Source organism: Blennius ocellaris (genome assembly GCF_963422515.1).
Source record: "Blennius ocellaris genome assembly, chromosome: 19".
In the NCBI taxonomy this organism is placed as follows: Eukaryota; Metazoa; Chordata; class Actinopteri; order Blenniiformes; family Blenniidae; genus Blennius; species Blennius ocellaris.
Window position 1 is genome coordinate 21,370,489 of NC_137668.1, and position 27,078 is coordinate 21,397,566.

General features: G+C 42.3%; 1 protein-coding gene across 3 annotated transcripts in view; it reads left to right on the top strand.

The window, feature by feature from the left end:
* The window catches only part of LOC308144247 (uncharacterized protein), a 69,116-nt gene that overhangs the window by 540 nt on the left and 41,498 nt on the right, over positions 1 to 27,078 (top strand). For 2 of the 3 annotated variants that reach the window (XM_080515310.1, XM_080515311.1), the window contains exons 2-3: positions 88 to 180; positions 2,041 to 2,231. In XM_080515310.1, the coding sequence (XP_080371436.1) occupies positions 119 to 180; positions 2,041 to 2,231 (253 nt within the window). In that variant the 5' untranslated portion in view covers positions 88 to 118. The remainder of the gene's footprint in view (positions 1 to 87; positions 181 to 2,040; positions 2,232 to 27,078) is intronic. The other variant, XM_080515312.1, reaches the window with a different exon arrangement.

Genomic DNA, 27,078 nt, shown 5'->3' on the forward strand with positions numbered 1-27,078 from the left:
TTGAACATGTTTGCAGGCTCTCTGTCCAACAACATGTGTTTGAAGTTTCTCTCTCCGGTTAAAGTTAACGTTGCTTTGTCTCATCAGCGCACCTGTTACCTCCACGGAGCGCGCGGTCATGATCCCTCCGGGAGACTGCATGTACGCGGGCAGAAAGCGGAGGAAGCCCATCCAAAAACAGTTAAGCAGCGCCTCTTTCACTCCCTGCTTGTCCAGCCACTTGTCTCGCGGGGACTGCACATTTTATTGGTGCTTTTATTTATTTATTTATTTGTTTGTTTGTTTATTTATTTATTTATTTATTTATTTATTTATTTATTTAAAAATATTCGCAACACTTTTTTTCCTATCTTCCAACCTAAGAAAGTCTAAAATAGTGAACGAATAGACGTGAATAAGTATGAAGGTGTGAAAATAAGTTTTACCAACTTTTCATGAATGATTTTTTTTTAGTTGCATGTTATTAACATTTAAAAAGTTTTCTTTTTGTTAAATTTTTACAGGCCTCCAGCAATTTTCTGGCTTTATCTTTTTGTGTCCAGATAGAAAAGAAACGAGTGCCAATAATAGATCAACTTTACCCCTAATCCATGTTAGTTGAAGTTTTCAGTGCTTATTCAAACTTTGCATGTATGTGCATGCGTTCATGCAGCCGTGAGAGCCTCACTCTATGTCTGAGGCTGTTTTAAGCGTTCACCGCTTATGACGAAAGGACAAATTTTTGGGGACAATCTTTTCAGCTGATGCCATGAATAGGATCTAGCAGGTTATATAAGATTATGAAGAGCAGCGTGGTGATTTAACAAGGCCCGTGGCATTTATAAAGTTTTCATGTTGTTACCCTGCCGTTTGCAGATGATCTAAAAGGAAACCTTCCCCACATCAAGCCGTCTGTGCACTGAAATAGTATTCCTTTTTGAGTTTGGTTTGCCACAATTTAGTCACAGAAGCTCTGCTTTCTTTAATATGAAATGATAAAGAAGGGTAATTTCTATTTTCTTGTGTGCTGAGTCACCATTATTTAGAATAAGCACTTCAAAACTTTGAGGTGAAGCCGTCGTGCATGACATTAAAATGCACAAACAACTTTGTACCTTGAATGATGTTTCTGTGTCACGGGAGGGGATCGTCTGTCCGTCCAACACTTGAATATCAGCAGCGACCGAGCGGAACAGACACAAACAGACTTTACTTTTACGTCAACCTACAGGATTCACGTCAGAAGGAACTGACACCTGTTGTGAACGCCTCAATCACGCCACTTGATTTGTTTTTGTCTTGCTGTGAGAGCAGCATTGTGTATTGGGGAAGAGTGACTCAAAGGAAATCCAGCTTCTTAAAAAAAAAAAAGGCCCATGCACAATGTGGTTTATTTGGTCATGTGTTTCTACTTGGGTTTGCAAGTTGTGGCGGTTGCCATACAAAAACCAGAGTCAGACAAAACATGATCCGTCAGTTTGTATCTTCATATTGGGGAACAACTACTGAGTGAAATTGACAGGTATTTCTTTTGGACATTTTCAGGAGGAATCATTTGGACTTGTATGTTGTGAGCAGTTTTTTGTGCGTACTTTTTCAGACTGATCTAATTAAACAAATAGGAACACAATAAACAGACAAAAACTGAATCCAGTGTGTTTTGACATTTTTGTGGCACAGCGAGCCAAATCCAGGCCCGTTGTTATGATTAAAATTTCGCTTTTTAAAAAATGAAAAAATAAATCAACAATGACTAATGACAGTATTATATATCAGGATCACTTGCTGCATGAGCTTTATTATGCGTGAATCAGATTTCAGGCGCAATGTTTTCAACGAGTTCAAAGAGTGCTCCATTATGTACAGCTGCCAGTGGAGATCAGCGTGTGAAAAATCACAGGATTAGATTAAGGCGCATTTATTCAAAACAATCTCAGATTGTAATAATTCTCAGAAGTTTTGCTGCACATGCTCTCGCTCTCACGCACACACACACACACACATACACACATACACACTCCCCGACGTCCACTCAGTCCTGTCGATCTATCTCTTCATCAGGAAGCCGTCTTCTGCCAATGAGAAAACCAACCCATCCAAGCGGCATCGGGACAGGCTGAACGCTGAACTGGACCGGCTGGCCAGCCTGCTGCCGTTCCCCCCGGATGTCATCTCAAAGCTGGACAAGCTGTCAGTGCTGCGTCTCGCAGTCTCCTACCTTCGCGTCAAGAGTTTCTTCCAAGGTAAAGGAGGTCAGAAGATTCTTTCTTTTCCTCTTCGTGTGTGTGTGTGTGTGTGTGTGTGTGTGTGTGTGTGTGTGTACGTGTGTGTGTGTGTGTGTGTGTGTATGATTGTGCGGTTGTGCGTGGACAATCATGAACCTAAATCAGGCACAAAATATGGACTTGTGTTCTTTTTTCGTTGACTGAAAATAAAGTCCCTCTAAACATGATAATCACATTTCTAGGGCAAGACCTGCTTTAAGGTGAGACTAAGGTTAGTTTAGACAAGTAGTAGTTATGTTTGGTTTGGAGCGAATAAAGTCCGGCAACTGTGTGTGTGTGTGTGTGTGTGTGTGTGTGTGTGTGTGTGTGTGTGTAACACACACTGCTCGGAGTTATTACGTGGAATATGCCGGCTGTGTATTGGCAAGGAAATAGCTGTTGTCCACCTCTAGTTTACCGTGCAATATATATATTTGCTGATCTTGTGAGGCAGATCCTCGCTATTGATCCCAGAGAAAACATTCAAAGACACCACATGAGAATGTAAACACATGTCAAGAGCTATAATAATTGTAGCGGTAAAACTCTAATGAGGAGGGTTAATGCAGTAATAAAGACCACAACTATAGTTTCAGTAGATTCAGTTTACTGCTTGCTGCTTAGCAATGTTGTGACATGAAAGTAGCCCCTTTAAATCTATTCAATATCATTCAGAAATATTGATCACAAGCTGAAAAACATCCCACCACTAAGCTGTATTAGTTTAACCTCTGTGCAGGCGGGCAGGCATGGTCAACGGGGATATATTGGCTATTATTTATTTTGTACGTGAGTTTATTCATCATTGTCTTACTTGGCACTATTTCTCGGAGTGTCACGAAGGACTTGTGAACTTTTTCCTTTATGACCCATGAGTAATAACCACTCCAGTTGCGTGCTACGAGCAGGGATGAGACGTGTTGCCTGGTTAAACTGCTGTATCTGTTCATGTTGTTGTGTTACAAAACCCCTCCCACTATAGGCTCTCTGAATCCAGTGAGGGTTGCTTTAAGATTCAAAGATGATTTGTATTTATGAGAGTGTTTCTTCAACCATTGCAAATCCCCATCATCTCTTTGCTTCTTCTCATCAGATGTAATTAAAAGGTACACTGAGGCCGACTCTTGTTTTCCCACCCTTCCACCATCCACTGAATGCCTCCCTTCATCTCCTCATGTTGCTGCACAATTCACTTCAAATATTCATGTACCGCTTCGCAACGTATTTAGTTGCCGGTGGCCTCTGCAGCTGCCTTATCAACGCAGGGCCTACTGGCACAGCTGGATGTGACAGTTTAAAAAAAATAGGAGGTACTTTTATTTTCAGGGTAAAAAAAAGAAAAAAAGAAAAAAGAATAGGCCTCTTCTCTGCATTTTTTTTTTTTTTTGGCCTGGGAAAATTCATGTGATAAAACATAGGGAGGATAAAAGAGAAGAGGGAGCGCCGTAAAAAAGGAGGCAGTGGAGGTCCTATGAGGTTGGCTGCCGTTTCCATCCTGGGGGCTGAAAGAAAATTCTCACTGAGTGCTGTTTTCACGGTGAAGTCGGTCGGGGGATTTGTAAGGTTCTGACAGGCAAAAGGTTTCGCAGCCCTCTCCTCCTCTACCACATGTGGCTCTCCTCTTTCACCTTCTCCTCCTCTGATCCTTACAGTACCTTTAATCTCCATCATCCGCTGCCTGGGTTTGGTATGGCACCCAACAACTGGCATCCTGTCGACTACTGTCATGCAACTCGTGTCACACGCGCGCACACACGGACACGGTCATTTTACCTGGAATGCTCATTTAGCTTAGCCATCACGCAAACTTGAGGTGCCGGTGCTAATCGGAGTTGATAAAGGTGCCTTTCCTGGATAAGAGGTCACGCAGAGCTAAAGGCTGCCGCAGCTTCTTTGTTAAAAGCGGTGCGCAGGACTGTCAGAGAGACAATGAGCGCAAGAAATGATTGGGAAATGGAGATGGTTTAGTCATATGTGGGAAGCTGTTGAAAGAGGGGGTCGATTTTTGCAGAGCCAGCAGCTTCCCCAGGAGCATGCATACGGCCCTTAATTTGAGTGAGCATTTAAAATAGGTCAGAGTGTTGCATTTATCGGGCAATATTTGAGGCTCTTCTACTTTGAACTCCCTCTAATGGCAAAGCTTCAGCTTGTTTGCTGCCCCTCTGCTGGGTGCCTTGTTATCAGAGGCAGCAGTGATCAGCTTATCTGTTTTTTGATGCTTCACTAATGAGATTAATTAGAAGGGAACACGAGGGATTTGGGCCTGCACATACATCTGGAACCTCAGCTCTCCCTTCACTCGGTCAGCTCACCAGACTCTGCAGTTGCATGTATTCCACTGATGTTAGATACGTGGAGTGTGGCCAAGAGACTTGCTCATATGCATTGAAGATGAGCAACAAGTACATGTCCACATCCTTTCTGTGGTTTGGAGCAATAGTCATAATTGCTGTTTTTTTCTTTTTTCCCCCCTCTTCTTGAATAGTGAGTCATTGACAGAACACATGCTATGAAACTAGCTTCAAGTTGTTCTTGTATTTAGAAGTAGTTTCAGAGAGGAACAAAGATAGAGCTGATGCAGTTACGCCTTTTGTCCACTAGGGGGAACGTGTGAAGTTGCTACTAAAAGTCCAGCCTGATGTCAGCTTCACTTGGATGCGATTAACTACCATTTGATTACAGACTGTGCCTCTAGTTTCATGCTGAATAAAGGTGCATTTGTTGTGTCGACCTCAGACCGTCCCAGGTGTGATTTACAGGGAAGCTTCATGGAGACTGAGGAGGAGGAGAATCACACGGCAGGTGAATTTCTGCTTGTTGTCTTTTGTTGCGTGACTATGGAAGGGTGGGGCTCCCATGGACAGTGTGTACCTGTGCACTTTATGCAAATATGCCCTGAGGTGTGTTTGTGTGTGTGTGTGTGTGTGTGTGTGTGTGTGTGTGTGTGTGTGTGTGTGTGTGTGTGTGTGTGTGTGCGGGTGCGGGTGCGGGTGCGTGTGTGTGTGCGGGTGCGTGTGCGTGCTGTGCGTGAGTGTGTCAAGAAAAAGCAACATCAGAGATTCACAGGTTTGTCTTGATATGTGTTTTTCTATGGGATGCTGACATTTATTACACAGCCCATGGACACATGTGACCTGAGAAGACTTGGTTTCCTGTTTTCACGTGCATCCCAAGCAAAACAAGATGTAGAAAGGCTCCTTATATATACTTCAACACAGTGCAGTATTTTAGCAATTGTATTAATAGTGCTTAAAGGCTTTAAGTACACATTGGTGTACCATAAAAATAAGTTTTTATTAGGGACCCCTGACATGGAAGCATTCAGACTGATTCAGAGACATTTCCCATGATTCCCCATTAAAGAATATTAAGTTAGCAGCACAACTATAGAAGCGACTGAGAAAACATTGTCCCTTTTAATAGACTGTTTAAAATCTACAGAAGAGATTTCCGCATCGTGAAAACATAACTATGAGCGTATCCTGCATTGCTTCGTGGTCCTAATGACTTTGTTAAGGCGTGTAGCTACAGTTTTCCCTCAGGACATGGCGTATAGTCATATTTCCATAAACCATGGTTCTTGTAAAGTTTGCCGAGCCAGTGAAAATGGGCTACAAGTCCAGAGGGGCAAGTTCCTCTTTTTTTTTTTTCCTTTTCTTTTTTTTAAATAAAAAAATGTAGAAATAATAACAGGAAAAAAGATATACAAATCATCAGTTTGTAGCCTAGAGGCTGTGCGGGGGCCCATGTTTTTCATTGAAATGTTATTTTAGGTCAGGGGATTTATCTCTTTTTGCAACATTTTAAGGCAGTTGTCAAATCAGGTAGGTCAGTGTGTGTGTGTGTGTGTGTGTGTGTGTGTGTGTGTGTGTGTGTGTGTGTGTGTGTGTGTGTGTGTGTGTGTGTGTGTGTGTGTGTACAGTCAGCAGGCTGCAATTCCCTTCTCTTCCATGTTAGGTCTCTGCCCTCACTGTAATTGCTGAGCTTGTTAAATATTTACCCTCAGGATTAACTATCCCTCCTCGTTTGTCTCTCTGCCCCGATTGCCCGTATTCCTCCTCCAGTGTATGTGTGTTTTTTAGAGTCTGTTTTATGTGATTGTGTTTTGCCGCTTTTTAATCTCATTATTTGAAAGGCGAGTGTGCTTTGTTTTGAAAATTTTAATCACGTTGCTTATATAGTTTTAGGAGGGTTCAGGTAATTACAGGGCAAACAATGGAGGGAACATTCTCTCTTTAATTAATTTTCATGATGGTGAGATGCTAGTAGCGAGGGCTGTTTTTGTGTGTGTACGTGTTTCTCTGACATTAAATGAACCTGATAGGTTGTAAAATAAAGCAACTCGATGAGAAGTCAACATTTTCATTTAAACTTTTCAATCACCTTTCAATTCCATTTCTTTTCTGTCTGCCTTATCCTGGGTTTCCTTTGAGCAGACACAAACTCAAACTGGCTCAAACAAGAGTAGAACTCAGCACAGCTTGTGATAAGAATCAGATGGGAGTTTTTACGGCTGAGAACCTGGAGATCACGTAATAAAAGACAGACGCTCGTCTCTATTGTGCACCCTGCTCTCCGATAAATAAACGTATGTGCTGCTCTCATATACCCTTGATATCAATCAATATGGTTCATACTTAATGTATTGATATTAGATGTCAGCAATGCATATATGTCAGAAATAAAATCATGTTTTATTTTGCATTTTTTTTGTTGGCTTGTCATGGGATCACGTGTGTGTGTGTGTGTGTGTGTGTGTGTGTGTGTGTGTGTGTGTGTGTGTGTGTGTGTGTGTGTGTGTGTGTGTGTGTGTGTGTGTGTGTGTGTGTGTCTGATGAAGCCAAACAGTTAAACATGAGTACTTCAAACAAACCTACAAAAAAAATATATATGACTGACTTGTTTAATATTGAGTCTGCAAAGTGTAAATACACTTTTTTAAATTGTTCACTGAGTGTTGGTTCTGTCTCTTTGCAGAGAGGGTGCAATTGACTTCTTTATTTAACTTTCTATTTAATTGTAAGTTTCCTCACTTGTTTGCATTTTTACAGCGAAAAACAAACAGACATATTCTTAAAGTAAAAGGACAGAATCAGTCTAATACTACAACGTTCTGTCGTTGGCGAAGTGTCGTAAATGCTCAGTGGGTATTCACACTCTGCTTAGAAAATCCATTCAACACGTATCCTTGGACAAAGTCAGCAGAGAACCTTTATACTCAGCCACCAGAAACCTGCTCGTGCAGAGCAGTTTGTTCTAGAACGTGCTACTAACTCAATATTTCCATGTAAGCATGAAACCTGATAGCTGTGGTGCCAAGTGTTGTGTCTGTGTGCGCCGTGTTTGTGTTCGTCCTGTCAGTACTACCATGTACTTGCCAGCGTGACTACTTTCTCCGTGCCGTTTTGACGAGGTGCAGCTCAGGCTTATTCTGACGGCATCTGTCACCATCTTGGGTCTTGATCCATCCGTCGCCGCAAACAGATTCTCCCATCACCCCCCCCCCCCCCCCCCCCCCCCCCCCCCCCCCCCCCGTGGGGAGGAAAAAGCAGGTCCAGCTTTAATATATTTCTTATTGCCTTACTGTACTCATCATCATTCCCTGAATTACATATGAGGGAATTTTCCTTTGTCCTTTCCAGCATTCCATTACGGACATGAGCTGTTTGCTTGAAACCCTCCCCTGCTCCACCTTTGCATGCACTGTTTTCTTTAGTTTTTTTTCAAAGTTCAGTTGGACTGAGGGTAATTTGGTGGATTTAATTTAAGTTTAACGTTTACAGATTCTCACAAAATAGCCTGCAGAGCAGCAGAGTCAAACTCACTTTAGTTGATGAGCTCCTTACACAGCCCATTTTGATTTCAGACTAATGAAATGACAGCATTATCACTTAATGCAAAACCTGATATATTGTTGGCATGCACGTTTCCAAAAATGGACCCTCATGTACTGCTTTAATTCTAATGGTATTTTTTCCACTGCATCTCTTTTCTCTGCATTGCTGCCATCTACTCTTCACTTTGGGTCTCAGAATTTTGTCGTCTACTCCTGAAACGCTTCTACTCTCAGTGGACAAATGTGGAACAGCGGTTATTTTACTGAAATATTTACAATGAATGTCTTCTTTGTTATTTCCACATCTTCTGAGGTCATTCATCCTGGACGGGTTGAACTGTACTGACATTGACCGTTAGAAGATGTTAAACTGAGTTATTTTGAAATCTGCTGTAAACTAAGCTTCTTTTCAGTAGAATATCTCAAGTTTGCATAAATGTATCAACAAATTCAGTTGTTTTTTTTATTTTCTATTTCTTTTTTTTTGGGGGGGGGGGGGGGTTAAAGCTCACCTCCCCTGAGTCCCCATGTCTGTTTTAAAATGTAAAGGTCATCTCCTGTTTTAGATCGTTATGGCTTGTTGAGGCTCTCTGAAGCCCAATAAGAAAACAATGTTGTTTATGCTTGTGGCTAACTGACTGTGCAGCAACATACCAGACTTTTTTTTTCTGAAGTCATTTTACAATATTTAACCTGTAAGATCCAAACATAACTCTATAAATTATTTTGGGCTGTTGGAACTTATTTTTGTATAAATAAAAAGAATATTCACACTATGCTCAGTGTGATAGCTTATGAGATGAGTTTGACACACAATCAATTTCCTTGTTTGAAAATCTTCAATCTCTTGTCAGATTGTCATAGCAGCACCTTGCTGTTGCCAGGAAATTAAATGTCATGCCCATATATAAATGCCTGTGGTGTAAATGTATCTTAGTGAGGTATATTTATCAGTGAGTGTCTCTGGAAGCCTGCAATTAAAACTCAGAACTGTCAGTCCACTCAAGGTGTTGACAGGGTAGAGGAACACACACATGCACACAAACACACACAAACAAGGGTGAGGTGAGACTTCAGTGAAAACTGTGTCCATGTACGGGAAGTTCGGTGGCCCGCCAGACCGACACCTCGCCCGTAAACAGCCACCAACATTTGGATCCGACCATACATCTTGTTGCTAATTGACCAAAGTGTGCGAGCCAGCTAAAAACGTGTAAGTTGTGTGACACCGTCTGCTGGCTGAGCTATAATAAAAGAGGAAGAGAAAGGCCACAGGGCCGCAGACTCACGCCAGGCGTGCCCTATCTGTGACGTCAGAAAGCAGACAGGAGACGGTTTTGTAACCAACCTGCCAATAGAGGAAGGACGGAAGAAGACAAAACAATCACGAGGGGACCTTGTTCTTAATGTCCACTAATTTGAGCAAATTTCATGGAAGTAAACTGCCTCTTAGCCGCCATTTGGCCTAATCCTTTAATGTCAAGACCGAGTCAAATTGAGTCAGTCCAAGAGCAGACCGTTTGATTTCCTAAAGTGGTAAGAGCTGCGGCGTGATAACTTCGTGAAAGGAGTCTTTTGCTGTGGGGTGAAATGTGCATCAGGTCAGATTACAGACAGACTTTGTGTTTACTAAACTCTCAGTGACCCCACACTTTTTTCCTTCCCTAATACTCTGCAGCCCAAAAGGCAGACAAGTTTGTAGGACAGAGGCCAAGATGTATCAGCAAGCTTCACGGTGTATAAACCAAGGAAAAGGTTTGGTGGTAGAAAGGTCATCATGTGATCAGTTTATTGGTGTCTTAAGTCTACAGGCAGTAGCCATGCACCACTAATAACCACCCGATACCAATCAATATTGGAAGATATTTGTTTTTCATTACACTAAACTGTAATTCCAAATCTCGAATTTTCACTGATTAACTCAACTGCATACTTATTTTTAACTCCCCACTTGGACTCTTGTTTTTAAGATGCACATGCAAGCAGCATTCAATGATCTTAAGGAAACTCACCAACAAGTTCACCACAGTACATCTAAGACACATTATCGGAATATTTCAGCACTTTTTTTAGGTCTTATTGTGTAAATGAACCTTAAAAAAATAGTACAGCCTGATCATTTAATTCTATTTCTATACCTTAGACATTTTACAAAGATGAACCTTTCACGATTTTCTATTTTTAAGGGACGCAGTGGTGTAGTGTTTAACACTCTCGCCTCACAGCATGTCAATGTTGTAGTCATTCTCTGTGGAGTTTGCATGTTCTTGCTATGTGTGTGTTGGTTTCTACGTACAGCATTATATCCAAAGGACAGCCTTGCCAATTTAAGAGACTCCTATCCCCGTTTACTAGATTGGTTTTTCTCAAAGGATGTGTTGGGTTTGACCTGTGGCACCAGTGTCATCCACTGCCAGGTTGCGACCATACCCGAACACTTGGCTGCACAGCTCATTAACCCATTTATTACATCTGTCTGTCCCTTTTTTAAAGTGAACACTCAAACCCTTTGAAGGTCAAAGCCTTTGACCTTTTCAGCCGCCCCTGTTGTTTGACCCAATTACCCTTGTTTGATGGAGTTGGAGAGAAGAATCACAGTGAACCAGTCAGACTTCTTCTGTAGGTCGTCGCAACTTGACAAGCTATGAATCAATGCTCCCTCGCTGATATCTGGAGGCTTTAGCTGCACAGGACGATTCTGCATTTGAGTCCTTCAGCGCATAAATCCCTAAGGGCACGAGGCCGTCAACTCATCCGTCCATCATATCAGTTAAAATTCACATGTCATGACAAGACTGCACACTGATACAAACGAACCTGCCAGCGCTTTTATCCGTGTTGGTGGCACGGAATGTTGAGTTCATATGCGACATGTTACAAGACTCTCTAAGAGTATGGCTAAGAGAGTAAGAGAAGAAATCAAAACACTATGAGTGGCACATTTATTTGCTTAAAGCGCCCCTCTCAGCTTTCATTACGCAAAGAATCCAAAGATGCAGCCGGCACGTCGCATTCTCACAACTTCTTTTAGATCATTTGGAGTAGCTGCTAATCAATTTTATAATAAGCGCACATCAATGAACCCTTGTAAGATTTAGTGATGTGCGCTGATTACGAGTGTCCAGCGAGACAATGGCTCACAACACCCAAATCTGCGTGTGCGTGATTACTATTGAAGCGGAGAAAATGTGCTCTTATGCTTGATTATCATCTTAAAATGACAGTACACATCTTCTTTGTCTTTTCTTTTGATAACTTCTCTTTTTTTTGGTAAAGCTCCATTCTTTCTTTTACCACTAACATTTCTGTCTCTCACCCCCGCCCCCTTTCCTTCTTCCTCCCTATGGGGTTCTGCCCTTATGTTTCTTTCACTGACCTCTGTGAAAGAAAATCACCTCTCATCTCCATGTGCTTCATGAAGAGTGCGTGATCAGGCTAAATGCCAGTGCTCAGGCTTTTCTTCTTCCTCTTTCCTCCACATGCAATGTCTGTAATTCCGTGCTATGAGTTCTATATACAAAAGTAGATGTATGGCCGCCTAATACGTTTCCAGTGTAAATGTTAATGTGTTCCTGGTGTTATGACTAACCTAATGCCAGTGCTCAGGGTCTTATCATTCCTTTGCTTTATTTTGGCATGTAAAAACCCTGTCTATTTAGTTTAAAAAACTTTGGCACAAGTAGGCCTGCACACTTAGGTAACATGGGGATTTGTATTTGGTTGTAATTTAAATCATCCATTGTTAAAAAAAAAAAAAAAGACAATAATAATTATTTAATTTCATAGAGCTCAGAACACATTTATTTTATTAAAAAAAATGCTTGAAAAATGTTAGATTTTCAGTGAAACCCAAGATACAAGATTGTTTTGGGTTCTGTTATTTTGAAACTAATCTAATATCACTACGTTGTCCTAGTCTGTGGCTTAATATTTTTTTATGGTTAAATACTTCAGCCAATTCAATATTATACTGCCCAAATTACAGTGCCATAAAAGTTATTTACAAAAAACAACCACTTAAAGTATGATGAAATGTTCTTGCAGTAGTTAGGAAAGAAGATTGCACTCGTATTGGTTGCGTGCATGCTTTTCATTTAAATATTATATTCACTGTGTTACTGCTGCCGTATAGTGATTACCCGCTCAATGATTCCATTTTAAATTGCACATTAGTTGCATGTCGGCTCACTCTCCCACCCTCTTACATGTGTGTTTGCCCCCTCCACAGTAATCAGCCACACAATAGCTGTTAACTAGCGCGACAGGGCAGCCATTCTAATCCCTTGTATGTATCGAGAAGCATGAATGGGGAAGCCGCCGTATGCATTTAGCATCCTCACAGCTAACTCATTAGTTGCTTGAATCAAAGGCATGACACTGGCTTTGTCCCTGCCTGGCCTCTCGTGCCACAGACACTGAACTCGCTTGATTTGAGTTGGACTCCGTGGGCCCGAGGGGCCAAAAGAGCCCCCTGGGATCACAAAAGGCCATAAGTGAATTACTCAAATCAGTGCCGAGGGGGGCCCCATTAGACGCTAACTGTAACAGCGAGTGGCGGCAACGCAGCAGTGGGAGGTGTGTTTGTGTGCAAGTGTGTGTGTGCGAACAGACGGGTAGAGTGTGTGTTCGAGTTTGAGTGAGTGTGAATAGACAGCCAGGACTCATGCAGGGGGAGCAGAAGCCTTTGTTGGGCCAACACTATTGTTGGAAGCTGTCTCGGGTGATTACTGTCACAGCTACCGCTTAGCGCAGTGCTCTGCCTGAACAACAGGAGCACAGAGGGGCAACGGGGGGAGCAACAAGCACACCAAAGCCCCTGGAGATTAAGTTGATAATTATATTATGGGACCTACTTAAGGGCGCAGTGGCACTGCAAACATGCTGACTTACCGATGCTGTTGTTTTACATCGTTTAGAATATTGTGGCGTGCGATTGCAAAATATCCTTTGAGGACAAGTGCATTCACAGATTGTGCAAACTGCAGTAAATTTAGACTTATTGAAAAGTTGTGTTATGAGCGGACATATTTCCTTTGAAGTGTTCATCCTGTTCTTGGTTTGCAGTGAGGCATTTACAAAAAAAAAAATCGCTTTTCCCATTTCTCATCATAACAGTACACGACACACAGACTGTGTTGATCTCTATGCAACATGTGCTTAAAGCCATATGTTGAGAGCTCACTTGATAACTCATTAAGCCCCGAAACAGTCATGCGGTTACATGCACAGGAACAAAGCTTAGGAAAACGTTTTTGCTATTGTTTATTTTGGCGACGCTGAATTACAGAGCAACAGCGCTGCAAGATGAAATTTGAGGATCCAAAAGTGACACATGAAACATAGATGATGTTAGTTCTGCAATCGTAGATCCAGACTCTTTATTCTCGCCGGTGTCTCTCCATTCTGTTTGCAGGGACTGGCCACAATGAGCTGATTGGTGGCATGACAGGGATCCACTGCTGAATGTCGGCCGTCATTCTGGCTCAAATGGCCACTGGTTTCCTCCCACTGAGCACCCAAGGCCCATTAGCTACAGCACAACCAATTTAACATGGCCACCCGCATAAAAAGCTCACTGGTGTCAGTAATGCGATCTGTTGATGGCTAAACCGAGCGAATGGAGAGGCTATTCACAGTGGCTGATGAATGAACCCAGTGACACTGCTGCTCTGGCAAGACACAGGGCCACGTATTACCTCTCGAAAAACTTTGACTGACAGCATAATGGTGAAGAAAAAGAAAAAATCAGCAAGATTTCAGAAAGTGCGCCAACAAACCTGCTCAATGGGCTTTAGCCTGTTACATTTGTTGCCCTGGTTTAAATTTGACCTTTCGCTCGCAAGAAAACTCAGAGTACCTGAAGGCATGACTGTTCTGAACTCTTAAAATTGCCAAGTTGACAACAAAAATGTGCTGTACACATACCAGAGGCAGGCTGAGCGATGGAATGTAAAGGGAACTGGGAAAATGCCTCTTATAAGCAGTGCTACTGATAACAATCACGTTAGTTCTTTGAAGAAGGCTCCTCGCGTGGCATCTCAACCACATGTACTGCATGTCGTCAGACTGCGTCTGCATGCTGGCTGCATGAGCGCACTGTACATCGGACCGTTTGTTTTGTCTGTCGCCTCCATTTATCTTAATTGAAGCATGCTTCAATGTGCAACAGTGGCCAGACCTGGTCCCTGCTGTTGTTCCCTAATGTAAATCGATATGTTTCCATGCGGTTGGAAAGATCACTAACCAAAGGTGGCATCTGACCCGATACAGCTCGATACGCTAACTACCGTCAGCCAGATGAGGTCCCCTTTCATCAGCATTTGATATGGGAAAATGGCAGCATGTAAACTCGCCCGAGTAAAAATAGTTCCTCAGGTCATGTCACATAAAGTTAGGGTTATTTGGAGAAGGTTTGGGGGAAGAGTTCTTTTTTTTTTTTTTTTTTTTTTTTTTCAGACTCAGATTGAGTTTGTTTCAGATTGCCCGTACAAATCTGAAATATCCCAAAATGCCTTGCTGTGAAAAACATATGTTGCGCATGGCCGTTGCAGAACGGCCATATGTGAGGGCTAATTAAAGAGGACGAGAGAATGTGACGCAAGAATGTGTTTAAAACGATTTCTGTGCTTTTTATTGGCTGGCAGGCCTCTACTGCACTCTGCGCACCCAGCGCAGACTGAACTCTCAGTGAACTCCTGCTCTCTTCCGAATTATAATCGAATGAGTGAGCCTGACAAAATATTTTTAGGGCGAAGAGAAGACGTAAGCAGAGGGTATGACAGGAGGGAAGGAAGATAAAGACGGTTCTTTCTTATCAAACAAGCACACATACACATACACACACACACACACACACACAGACACACACACAGACAGACACACACACACAAGCAGACTCGTATCTGGGCAATACAAAGGAGAAGGCAAAGCTAAACATCAGTTAGCAGCAGCAGGATCGTCTCTGACTTGACAGCGTCCAGGCGTATTGTTAAAGAGGGGACAGCTCTCTGGGGGCAAATGTCTCACCCAGGCAGCAGACAGGTATCCAGTCAGTCAGCAAGATGAAAGTTTCTGTGGATGTGTGTGTGTGTGTGTGTGTGCCTGTCTCTGCGAAGAGACAAGAGTGACTGAAAGAGAAAGGCGGTTGCGTGACTTGCGCTTGGCTCAGTCCACCAGCCCCACAGGAGTTATTTGTTACCCTGCAGAAAGGAAGGTATATCTCAAGTGCTATACAGTAAACAGAGACACGGCGGGGCCGCAACGCTGACTGGAATTCATTTGTACACACACTTATGGTGTATGTATATGTTCTGAAGAAATGAGCGCAAGAGACTTCACCCAGTGTCGTAACCTCACATGAAATTTCAGGACACTGGTAAAGTTCACGATACGAACTCCGGTGGGAAGGATGCACACGAACACACAGAAACACTCGGCTCTTTCGCAAGAATAACTCGGCCATCCCAGTGCTTCTTTTATTTATAAATGTGTTGAAACTGGTTAATTCTCATGGAGATCCTCATAACGAAAACGTCCTTTCTGGACGATTTCACTCAACATCACCAGCAACCGAAGGCCCCACGGAGGGAGTTAATGGGAGAAAAGCTCTCTGAGGCTTTAGCCTCAATTTCAAGAGGAAAATAGTCAAGAGTTACGCCTGCCGTTGTTGAATAATAAAGGAGATGGTTGCTGTTTTTTTTTTTTTTTTTTTTTTTTACAAGGTTGTTTCAGTCTCTTTTTCAGAAGAGTTGTTTTGGTTCTTCATCACTTGCTTGTTGTTCACGCACCTCGAACATTTCTGTTATACAGAGTGAGACCTCCATGTGAGCGTACAAATGACATTAAACTGACTGCCATCAGTAATAGATAGATGTTACATAATATGAGGAAATATGAGGAAAAAGCCTTGCAGCAGAAACACGTTTCACAGCTGTCAGTGTTAATGCTCGATTGACATGACCTAATAACACGTTTTAATTTCAAAATGTAGCTTGAGCTTCCATTAGTATTTGAGCACAACTTCTTTTTCTCCTCTTTAAACTACAATTGAACTGTTTTCAACACTTAAATATCAGCTGTCACCTTCTGATGTCCATCAACAAACTCCACTTTACGGTAACCTGCACAACTTCTCCTATTTTACACATGGGCTTCACACTACAGTCAACTTTTCAAGCCAGCATTTGAGTTTCATTTCTGCTGTTGATGACTTGCATTTCTTTTTTAGAATTTCAGTTTAACTTGCACGTCTTTGCCAAACACTTAAACAGAAGGCTTCATCCCCTTCCTCCTAATTTAACTTCTTTGATTAACCCCTTACATCAGCCTCACACTTTCACACGGAAATTTTCAGCTCTGAAATTCCCGCATTTATAATGTTGAGCCTGAATTCCATTCAGTCTTTTTTTTAGTGTTTGGGCTTTGGAAAGCTGCAACCAACAGTTTTCATTTATATTACAACTTCCGATTATTCTCTTATGAAATGAATAATGAAAACTATGAACCGATTTGTTAGTCTTCTATATATGCCTTGTTTTGTTCTGACCAACAGTTCACGCCAAACAGTCTGTCAATTTATTGTTACTACAAATTAAAGAAACCCCAAAAAGACACATAATTCTGTGATTAAGATATTTTCATGTACATTGTTAATATATGTGAATATCTGTTGTGTTCTTTACAATTTAGGAAAGCTAAAAGGATCTGATCAAAGATACTTTTGTTGTTGTTGTTTTTGTTGTTCTTTCCTTTGCATAAAACCGCCAAAAATAATAATCTGCAACTAAAATAGTCGCACCGGAAAAAGGTGGCTTGCCCCCTCCAGGTCGGTGGAGTGCCCTTGTCCCAAGTGGAGGAGTTTAAGTATCTTGGGGTCTTGTTCACGAGTGGGGGAAAGATGGAGCGTGAGATCGACAGGCGGATCGGTGCAGCGTCTGCAGTTATGCGGACGTTGTATCGGTCCGTCGTGGTGAAGAAGGAGCTGAGCCAAAAAGCGAAGCTCTCGATTTACCGGTCGATCTTCGTTCCTACCCTCACCTATGGTCATGAACTATGGGTCATGGCCGAAAGAACGAGATCCCGGATACAAGCGGCTGAAATGAGCTTCCTCCGTAGGGTGGCTGGGCGCACCCTTAGAGATAGGGTGAGGAGCTCAGTCACCAGGGAGGAGCTCGGAGTAGAGCCGCTGCTCCTCCACATCGAGAGGAGCCAGCTGAGGTGGCTCGGGCATCTATTTCGGATGCCCCCCGGACGCCTCCCGAGGGAGGTGTTTCGGGCATGTCCCTCCGGTAGGAGGCCTCGGGGCAGACCCAGGACACGCTGGAGGGACTATGTCTCTCGGCTGGCCTGGGAACGCCTTGGGGTGCCACCGGAGGAGCTGGAGGAAGTGTCTGGGGCGAGGGAAGTCTGGGTAACTCTGCTCAGACTGCTGCCTCCGCGACCCGGCCCCGGATAAAGCGGTAGCCAATGGATGGATGGATGGATAAAATAGTCAAGCAGAAAATTCACTGTAGATAATCCAAATAATTTTTCTCCTCAAGTCTTGGAGCTTTATTCACTGGCGTTATTTGTTTTTCAAATATTTTCTTTTGCCGTTGAACATTTTCTATACATTTTCAAAATCATATTAAATCAGATTTATAACGCTATAGGAACTGTGGCCTGTCATTGCGATGTTCTGTGTGTTTGACCTTTTCAGAAATGGAGCCACGGGCACACAGTCTCTAAGCCTTTCAGGGACTAACACAGCACTGATCTAATAACTTATTCATCAAGCGCAATGGCTTGACCTCTCATAGACGCTACATGACGGGGAGCAAAAAGATCAAGTCAGATCATCATGTCAGGTGCATGAACCCGTCGCGGCCCGGTACAGCGAGATAAGTGACTTTTCTGTGTACAGAGCAGTGATAGATATTATGGCGCTGGGCTCAAAGTAGGAGCCAAGGCAGCCTCCACGCAGCGGATATTTTCGACAAGAGGAAAAAGAGTGGAAAGGAGAAGATGACAGAAAATGACAGAGAAGTGGTGAGGAGAAGTGTCAGCCCGTGTTTCTGTCTCCCAGGATCCCACTTAAATTGGCATGTTGTGCAGAGAAGACTGTTAGACTGAATTTAAACAGCTGCCGGCTTCACCCACAGCAATACACACACCCACCCGCACACTAGTACACACACACACACACACACACTCACACACACGGCCCTCCCCTGCTCTAAGTTTGCGTGCGGAGCTGGGAAATTCTCCATGCTAATGTGCAAGGGTTTGTGTTCATCATCAAATTGCGAATGTTTTAAATATGCATCACATGCGCACATATTTACTCAGTCAGAACACTGACAGCCTAATCCTTGTTTTCATACGGTGTCATCTGTCAAATATAGAGCTGGAAGTTTCCACCCATGTTTGTTTTTCGTTCACCACTCCCTTCATTTTTCAATCATATTTGATTTCTGAGAAGAGTTTTGGGTATGACGTGACACGAGGTGCCTCCGGTGGCTCTGTGCACAGATTAACACGTGCAAGGTGGGACAACCATTAGTGGGAGTCGTTTGTCGGTATAGTTAGAGGCTCAATAGGGAAAGAATTTGATTTTAAAGATGTGAATATGTAACATGAAACTTATCAGACAGCAGAATGGCAATGGCCTGTGCACAGGGGTCTTTTCCCACCATTCCTTATTTCCTGTAATTCATTAGCAACTTATTAATTTAATAATAATAAATAATTTCTTATTATTTCTGATATCTAGTTTTATTAAAACACTGTAAACATGCAATATCTGATAACATCAATGGATATTGCAATAATGATATAATAGTTTCATTCACTATGAAATGGAAATAGATCTCATGCCCTTTTGAGATTAAATATGATTCAAGAGCAGATGGGACTGATCGATCAGAGAGGTTTAGTTCTCCCACTTGCATATATCACATATGAAAACCAGTTGACAACCGTGTCATCGTGTCAATCTAAAAAGTCAGAACAAATAGATAGACAAGGCAAATGTTGAATTTTCTGCAGTGTTTTTTTTTTTTTTTAACAAATGTGATAAAATTGTCATTCAGAGGACTAACCCAGTTTCCTGGCTGTCAAAAGTTTAGCCTGGCTCAGCAAAACGCCCGCGTTGGAAAGAAGTTGACGTGACAGCCTGCGTCGACGTTGAAAGCCAGCGTAAATATAGCAGAAGTATCAAAGCTTAGTCGAATCCATTCGTCGTCCATAGCTGCCACCTGTGTCATATTACAAAACCAGGACTTCAATATCTGGCTGATAGAAATTCAAGATGTTTTCCTGTACATATTTTTACTGTGCCGTACCGTTGTACTGTGAAAACTTTGCTCGGGATGATGTTGAACTTTTCTGCCTCTTGCACATTATCGCCTGTCAAATGTTCGCTGAGAGGCCTTATTATACGTTTTAAGGGGGAGAAAATATACAGCAAATCTTTGCTTAAAGATATAGACAACCCAGTTTAGGATGATGGAGCGTGAAGTGCTTGCCTGCCCAGGGTGAAGAGTGGAGTCGGCGCAGGGTTATCACTCTGAAAGTAGTGGAGCCGTCACGTCAGAACTTTTTTAATGTATTTTTCCATTACGCTCCTCCAAATTATCCTTGTTTACCTTCAGAAATAGGGACAGTTCCTGCCTTTCCCCTCCCCTGAAAAACCACACGGTTATGATCATCCTGACATGCCTTTGTATAAATCCTGCCCAATAAAATGAAAGCTTATAAAAGCAGTTTGGCCAGGAGGAAATAAACTTCATTTGGGTAAATAGGAGATAATCTCAGCGATAATTAAATTTCCATCTCTCGTAGATTGAGTGACGACGAGAAAAAAAAATTCTTATTCAATGTGAAATTGAAATGGGGATTCATTCAAGTCCTACTATGAGTAATACGAGGGTAAACAACAGATCGCTGGAGACTCCTTCCTTGTGACTCATGAGCAACAAGTTCTCAGAAAGAAGAGACGCAGAGAGAGAAAGAAAAAGAGAGAGAGAAACAGTCTTTAGGGAGGTGGAAGAGGGGGGGGGGCATAATAACATCATTGTGGCTGTTTGAAGTCGCATCAGGCCTATTTCCCACATACAGTAAGTACAGACTGTCTGCATGTCTACTGGCCTCTCGCCACTCAAAGGCCACATTCATGGAGGCGCTGCCGCCCTCACAGAGGGCAATTGGATCCACCAGATACCCTTCCCTTCTCACGCAATGTTGTGTAAACCCGGGGAAGATGACCTCAATATGTCCCTAAACGAGTTAAGGATGAAGATGCCGCGCCCGCTCACATGTCTCAGGCATGATAATGTGGTGATAGTTTTATAAATACTTGCTCTCATGCGCGCACAGAAGCAGCAAATGCAGATTGTCTTGAGTGCCCGCGCTTCCCGCTCCAGCCGATGTTGCTGTTGGATCACTTTTTGCCATCTGTTCACACTGGAATTCTTTGTGTATCATGTTATCAGACGCTTTTGCCGTAAACAAATTCACCGTGTCTTCAGAACAGAGTGCCAAAGTAATTTTAGTTCAGCGGCCAGAGATGAAGTTTGATCTCAATGGGAAAAAGTGCAGCGAAAAATATAGCATCATAATAAAAATACAGACAACTGCAAAGTTTATGTTAAGTTTTGAAGCAATGAGCAATTGAATAGTTGCACAATTTTTGCATGGAATAAACTTGCTAAAATTTCTTGAAGGTTAAAAAAAAAAAACATTTAATCTGACAGTGTGTTTCTCCAGACTTTTTCCTTTTCCTGTCCCCTCCCTTCTCTACTGTTACTCCAACAATCTCCACCTCCTCCTTCACAACATCCAACACATCTCAGCCTCGAACATCTCCAGCTTTATCTTCTCCTCAACCTCATCTGTCCTTCTGATCCGTTTGTGTTTTAATGCTCTCCATCCGGCTCACGCCCAGTGAAAATCTCAGCATCTCCACCTCTGCCAACTCTACTTTTCTCCAAATCATCCATCATCACACATCTCACCACTGTCTTGTAAGCCTTCCCTTTCACTCTCGAGTTTTTTCCGTTTTGTGAACGGGAATATCAGATGTTCTCTTCCCTTCAGCGTCACTGAGCTGGTCGATCTCCCATTGAATACTTCCTCATGTTGCCACCACGCCTTGGCCTGCAGGCCTGGACAACCTCAAACCAAAGTGCCTACTGGTGCGGCTTCCGCCTGCTGCGAACGCTCACTTTTTTTCATGCCCTTTATTTTTTGGCCTAACTTAACTGTCAACTTCAGATCATCCTCCTTCATCAAGAGTCACAACTGCAATGTTCCTACCCAACGTCATGAATGAGGTTTACGGGATGCTGTAATATGGAGAGTTTGATGGGGGTCATGCATAAACACCAATTCTCCATTCATCCAGTCCTTGGACCAACATCTTTCATAAAATGTCAGATGGGCTGATTCATGAAGAAAACTCCCCGGCTCGACCTAATTGGCAGAGCCATATGACCACCGACGAGACTAAATATGATTCGGATTTTCCAGAGAAATTATCTTATTAGTTTTAGTGTTTATCTGTTCATTTACTAATCACTCTGAGGTCTAAACCACTGACGCTTAACCCTTAATGCTCCCACAGTTGCTGTGTTCATACGTGGGCTTTCAACACTAATCACTCTTAATCTGCTTTCAGACCGGACTGAGTAAACATGAAATTAAAGTAAAATCTAGTTTCTTTAAATCGCCACTGCTGCAAAGACTCAAGATCACCTCCCAGTTTTCGAGTAAGACATGGCTGTGCTTTTGAAAAGAAGCGCTGTCGCTCAGTGGAAATTAGGAAAAAGCAGCACCGGCAGAAGATTACTGAGATTACGGCCCGCCTGTGCAGCTAATAGATTTTTCTTGTAACACCTCCCATGTTTTTAGTCAGCAGCTGGATGGATTGCAGAGACAAAACACCTGCCAAAAGCCTTCAGGCCTGAGACTTTACTCTTGGCAGGCGTCTTCCCCCTGCTACTTCAAGTCCTTCTCCTTCTCATGCAACGTCTTGCGGCCAAATTCTCTGTCAATTTCCAGGCCATATTGAGGCTGTTTTGTGGCCTACACTCCCTCGCTGGTGATGTCATGACAAAAAGAAAAAAAAACAAAAAAACAACACAAACTGAGGTTTGATGAACTGGAAAATCTCTTTCCAATTTGTAAAGAATTATTGTCTACTCTGCGTTGGGCAAGATGTCTACTTTTATTACACAAGGAGAGTGCAGGTAATAATATTCTAATTCAAAAGACCTTTGTCTGTGTGCCCATGCATATTCCGTGTACTTGCACCGTTTGGTTCTCATATGCAAAAAAAAAATAGATATTGTCAACTTGACGACTTATACAACCATTGACCCAATCCCATGTTGGCCAAGATAATGTGGTGGGTGGGGAGGCATGCTTTTGACGCTGCATTCTCATTGTGGCTGCAAAAACAGCAGTTTGTTTGTGTCTTGAATACTGGATATATATGTATGACACATGATATATACTGGATATATAAAAATATGTGTTTTGGTTTCTTGTTTTAGTCTTTATGTAGCCAAAAGTGTGAAATAAAAAAGTGCAAGAAATTGATTTAATCATGGGTTTATATGGTCATACACAGTGTAAACCAGCATAATATTGTAGAAAAACGGAAATTATGTAATTGTAACTCGAAACGTGACATTGTGTAAGATCTCTTTAATTAATCAAGATTAGATAAACACGCCACTACGAGTCAGAGCTATTTATTCACGTCAGAGATAGCTATTGTTAGTATCGCTTATATGTTGTAACAAACACATCACAATCAATGGCAGCTCGTCATTAAACGTGACGCAATCCCTCCGGTCATATTTACGCGTCGTCTTCCCCGTGTTCGCGACGGCCGTTTTACAAGTCGTATGTTGACTACTTCAAATGAAGTGTTAGCGTGTTGGCGAATGTTAGCAAATCTGTCCTGCTCTATTGGATTTGAAGGACTTTAAACGTTGGCTACAGCGGCCAAACACATTACCTAAGATCCCTCGGCCAAACACTTGGGAGTGCTCTCCCGACAGATCGCAAGCCATCTGTAAAGCTCATAAGCTTGAAACGTTTAAAAGTCGGCCACGAAAAAGATTCTTAACCGACAAATGAGGAAAACTCGACGAGCTAAGTCACTTTGAAGGAACTAAAAGTGAAGTCCCTCAGACAACGTGTTGAAGTGAGGATCATAGTTTACAAATGAGGGATCATGTACTATTTACGTCTTAAAATATTGAAAAATCTGATATGTAAATAATTGTTCATACTGTAAAAACCTTTATATATTATATATTAATCATACTTAAACTCCCCCCAAAATTACACCCTTTTTGTTTGATCTTTTGTCATTTTAACTTAGAAATTATGAAATTCACAAATAGCATATCTTAAAATTCACGAGATTACATGTTTTCAGGTACTCAGAAACTCAACAATAAAACTGGATTTTAACTATTGTTTTGGAAAGCACCCCATTTCGGCCACAAGCCGCCAAACTGCAGCTACAGGAAACGGATCATGTTACTTTTTCTGTCCATCTTTTCAACATTAGTCATTTCATCCTGGTACCAGACACATTGTATAGTGTATAAGCGAAGTCTAACAAATCACATCTTTGTATTCGTTTGAAAGTGAATGATTCCTTTGTTTCCGCATCCTCTTAAGCCCATTCACAATCGCTGGCATTCACTTCCCCTCTGCCCGCTGTCTCTGCCTCTGGCCCCCTGTCGTCCCCAGTTACTGTGCGGCCCTCCTTCGGGTATCCTTGTTGTGCAAAGGTGATGAGAGGATAGAGAGGTGTTTGAAGGTAAAGAGAGAGCGACAGAGAGGGAGGGCAAAACATTGATGGGTCCTGATCAGGAAAAGACGACGTGGAGCTCTGTATTTTGGGACAATACGCTTGCACTAAGCAAAGCAGAGATTTAGCATCACCTGTTCTTGCAGCTCTCAGCATTGAATCAAATGAAGTTAATGAGGTAAAGGGCGGGGCAAAAAAAAAGTCTACTCGAACCACATAAATAGAACGCCCGTAATCAGAATAGTCCTAAACAGGTGTAACACCACTGTAATTAATCCACTGTATACCTGTTTAGCTCACATAAACATCCTGGCGTCTTTCCCTTTTCCTCCCAACGATGGTATAAAACTGCTGAAATAGATTACAGTCAAAGGTTTAATCTGAAAATCAGCTTTAGCTGGTGTTACATTTCCACACTGGAGCCACAGGTTGCATGTGTGTTGCCAGCAGCGGAGGAATGCTTTGAGCGCAGCGAGCCAAAAATAGACATGCTGACCCTTTAAAAGCCGAGTCTGTAACATGTTGTGGCTGCCGCGAGAGAGAAAGAGAGAGAGGGACGCATACTGTCTCTTTAAGACGGCGTATGTGTAGCGTACTGTAGTATCGCCGTGGTGAAAAAGGGTTGCGTGCGTGAGCGCATGCACATGTGCTGTGTGTAGGCGAATGTAAAGCTGACTGAGCAGGCGAAGGGTTGCGTGACTACTGCAGACAAGGCTGTGACCTCAGAAAAGTGGTTATGAAAACGATCTGTTGAAGCGAGCGGAGAGAGTGAGTGAGCGAGTGAGTGAATGAAAGTGTGAGAGAGAGAGACAGAGAGAGAGAGAGAGAGACACCAGCCCTGCAGAAATGAGTTAATTTGCCTCCTACACAATACTATCACTGAATGACACTGGAAAGCTGCCACACACAGACTGCTTAAGATATTCAGTGCGTACACTGTTACACATGTACAGTAAACACAATAAACATCTACACTGATGGCTTTTTTTTTTTTTTTTTTTTTTTCAATAGAGGAATGAGGGCACAAGACTGGAGGCACAGGAGAGCAGATAGCGTGCTTGGACAGCAGCGATACACAAAGCAAAGAGATATAAAAAGGACGGAGTGAGAGAGAGAAAATGAATATTTTGAGAATCACAACAGGAGAAGGACGGGGAGGGAAAGTCAGGTATCGTATTCCCACCATGGCATTGGCATGCTCTGAATATCCCGGGAATATTCCTGAGGCTGACCGCATGGAAACAATCAGAAGTGTCCTAAGGGTTAGGGTTAGGGTTAGGGTTAGGCAGCGCAATTGACAGATCTTTGCGCAAATAAATGATCCATTATTTACGCACCACAATAGGTAGCTCATCACCCAAAGGCTTCCTGGCATGAGAGTAACGCTAGAATCCCTAATTTTTTAAGTTTTATGTGGGTCCATATCTGCTGACGTCACTCAGGTCAAAGGTCATTTTTACTTATATGATGCCCTCATATTGACGTATTTCCAATGAATGCCACTGTTGAGATAAATAGAAGAGCATTGATTTTTTTGTGTCCGTAATGCGGTGAGACAAGTGACTGTTTTTGCTCATTCCTCTGCATGCGGCAAACCTGCACTGTATAATCAGACAAAGACTCTAAGCTTTTAATTTTCTTCGTCACAAGCCTATGCTGCTTACCAACCTTAAAGTAAATGTTAATGTTCCTGTGAATCTGTTCTATAAAAAAAAAAGGGCTGGCACTCTTTAATTCCACAAAAATGTTTGAGTAAAAATATTCAAAGGATGGACGTGATTTCAGGGAAATCACTTTTTTTTTTTTTTTGGTGAAACTTGGAATTTGGAACAAAGCATGTTATTCTGAGACGGTCAAATATCACTAAAAGTATAGCGAAGGACTGGCACAAGATGAAAATGGGATAAAAACAACGGAAGAACGGAAAATATGAGCGAGGGGGAGAAACATATCGGTGCAGATTGCGTGTGAACAGTAATGCAAGCCTTCAAAGAGCACATTGTATCCATGCATGAGTCGCTCAACAGGGACAGCGGCATGACGGAGGGAGGGAGGGCACCCCAGGACAAGGGGCTGAGAAAGAGATGGAGAACGAGGGAGGAGGAGACGGAAGAAGGGTGAATGAGCCTGTGTCATGACAAATGTGACTTTTGTTGCCAACTCTCACGCTTTTGGCGTGATGTGCACACTTTTAAACCCAGTTAATGTATAGGTCCCGTACAAAGACAAGAAAGCACCACTGTCTTTAGCTTCTAAGTTTGAAAATGGAAGCAGCACAGTACCACAACTGCAATATAAATAATTTAAATGGTTTCTGAAATGGTCTTGAAAGAAAAAAAATGAAATGAATATGAACCCACTCTCGAGTGAGGTTCCTCCACAAAAAAACAAACAAAAAAACTCATGTGACCCAAAGTGTCACTCAAAACGTGCGCACAAGCAGCAGACGCCTTGTTTATGACGCACCAAACAGTGTAATTGTAGAACGTGCTTTATAATGAGGTGTCAGAGGGTGGAAAAAGTGTATCAGCACTCAATAAATCCTCAACAGGACTGAGCACCTCTGCAAATAATAATAAAAAAAAGGCCTCCCTGTGTTCAAGCAATTGCTTTTGGGACCACATAATAATCGTAATAAAAAAATGTCCTTTATGTGAGTTTTCACAAAAGGCCAGAGTGAGGCAGAAGCAACGACCCGAAGCAGCTGAAATGAATCCATATCCACTCTGACTGAAGTTTGAGGAACTTGCAAGGTGGTGGGAAAACACATTCCAGTGCGCCGGGGGTCATCAAATGTTAGCGTCACACATGGTATCAGGATTAGTCATGTGGTGCAAAGAGTCAGGAAGTCGTCTCATGGGAATATGTGGAGTTTAAACGATAGATTCTTCAGGCTGGCTGCTGTATATTCCCTGAACAGTGGAAGATTCGGCCCGGATGGTTCTCGTTGAGCTCTGAAGATCACTGATCACTTTGTTTTGAGCTTTGAAATCTGTGTAGAGTTTGCATGTTCTCCCTGTATCTACATGGGTTTTCTTAGGGTTCTTCCTTTTTTTTTTTTTTTTAAAGTCCAAAAATACATCAGATAATACCTGGCATGTATTTTTCTTGGGATTTTTGTTAAAATAACAAAAAAGTAGGAAGTGTGTGGCAAAAAAAAAATGCAATAAAAGCACAGCTCAAGTGACCTA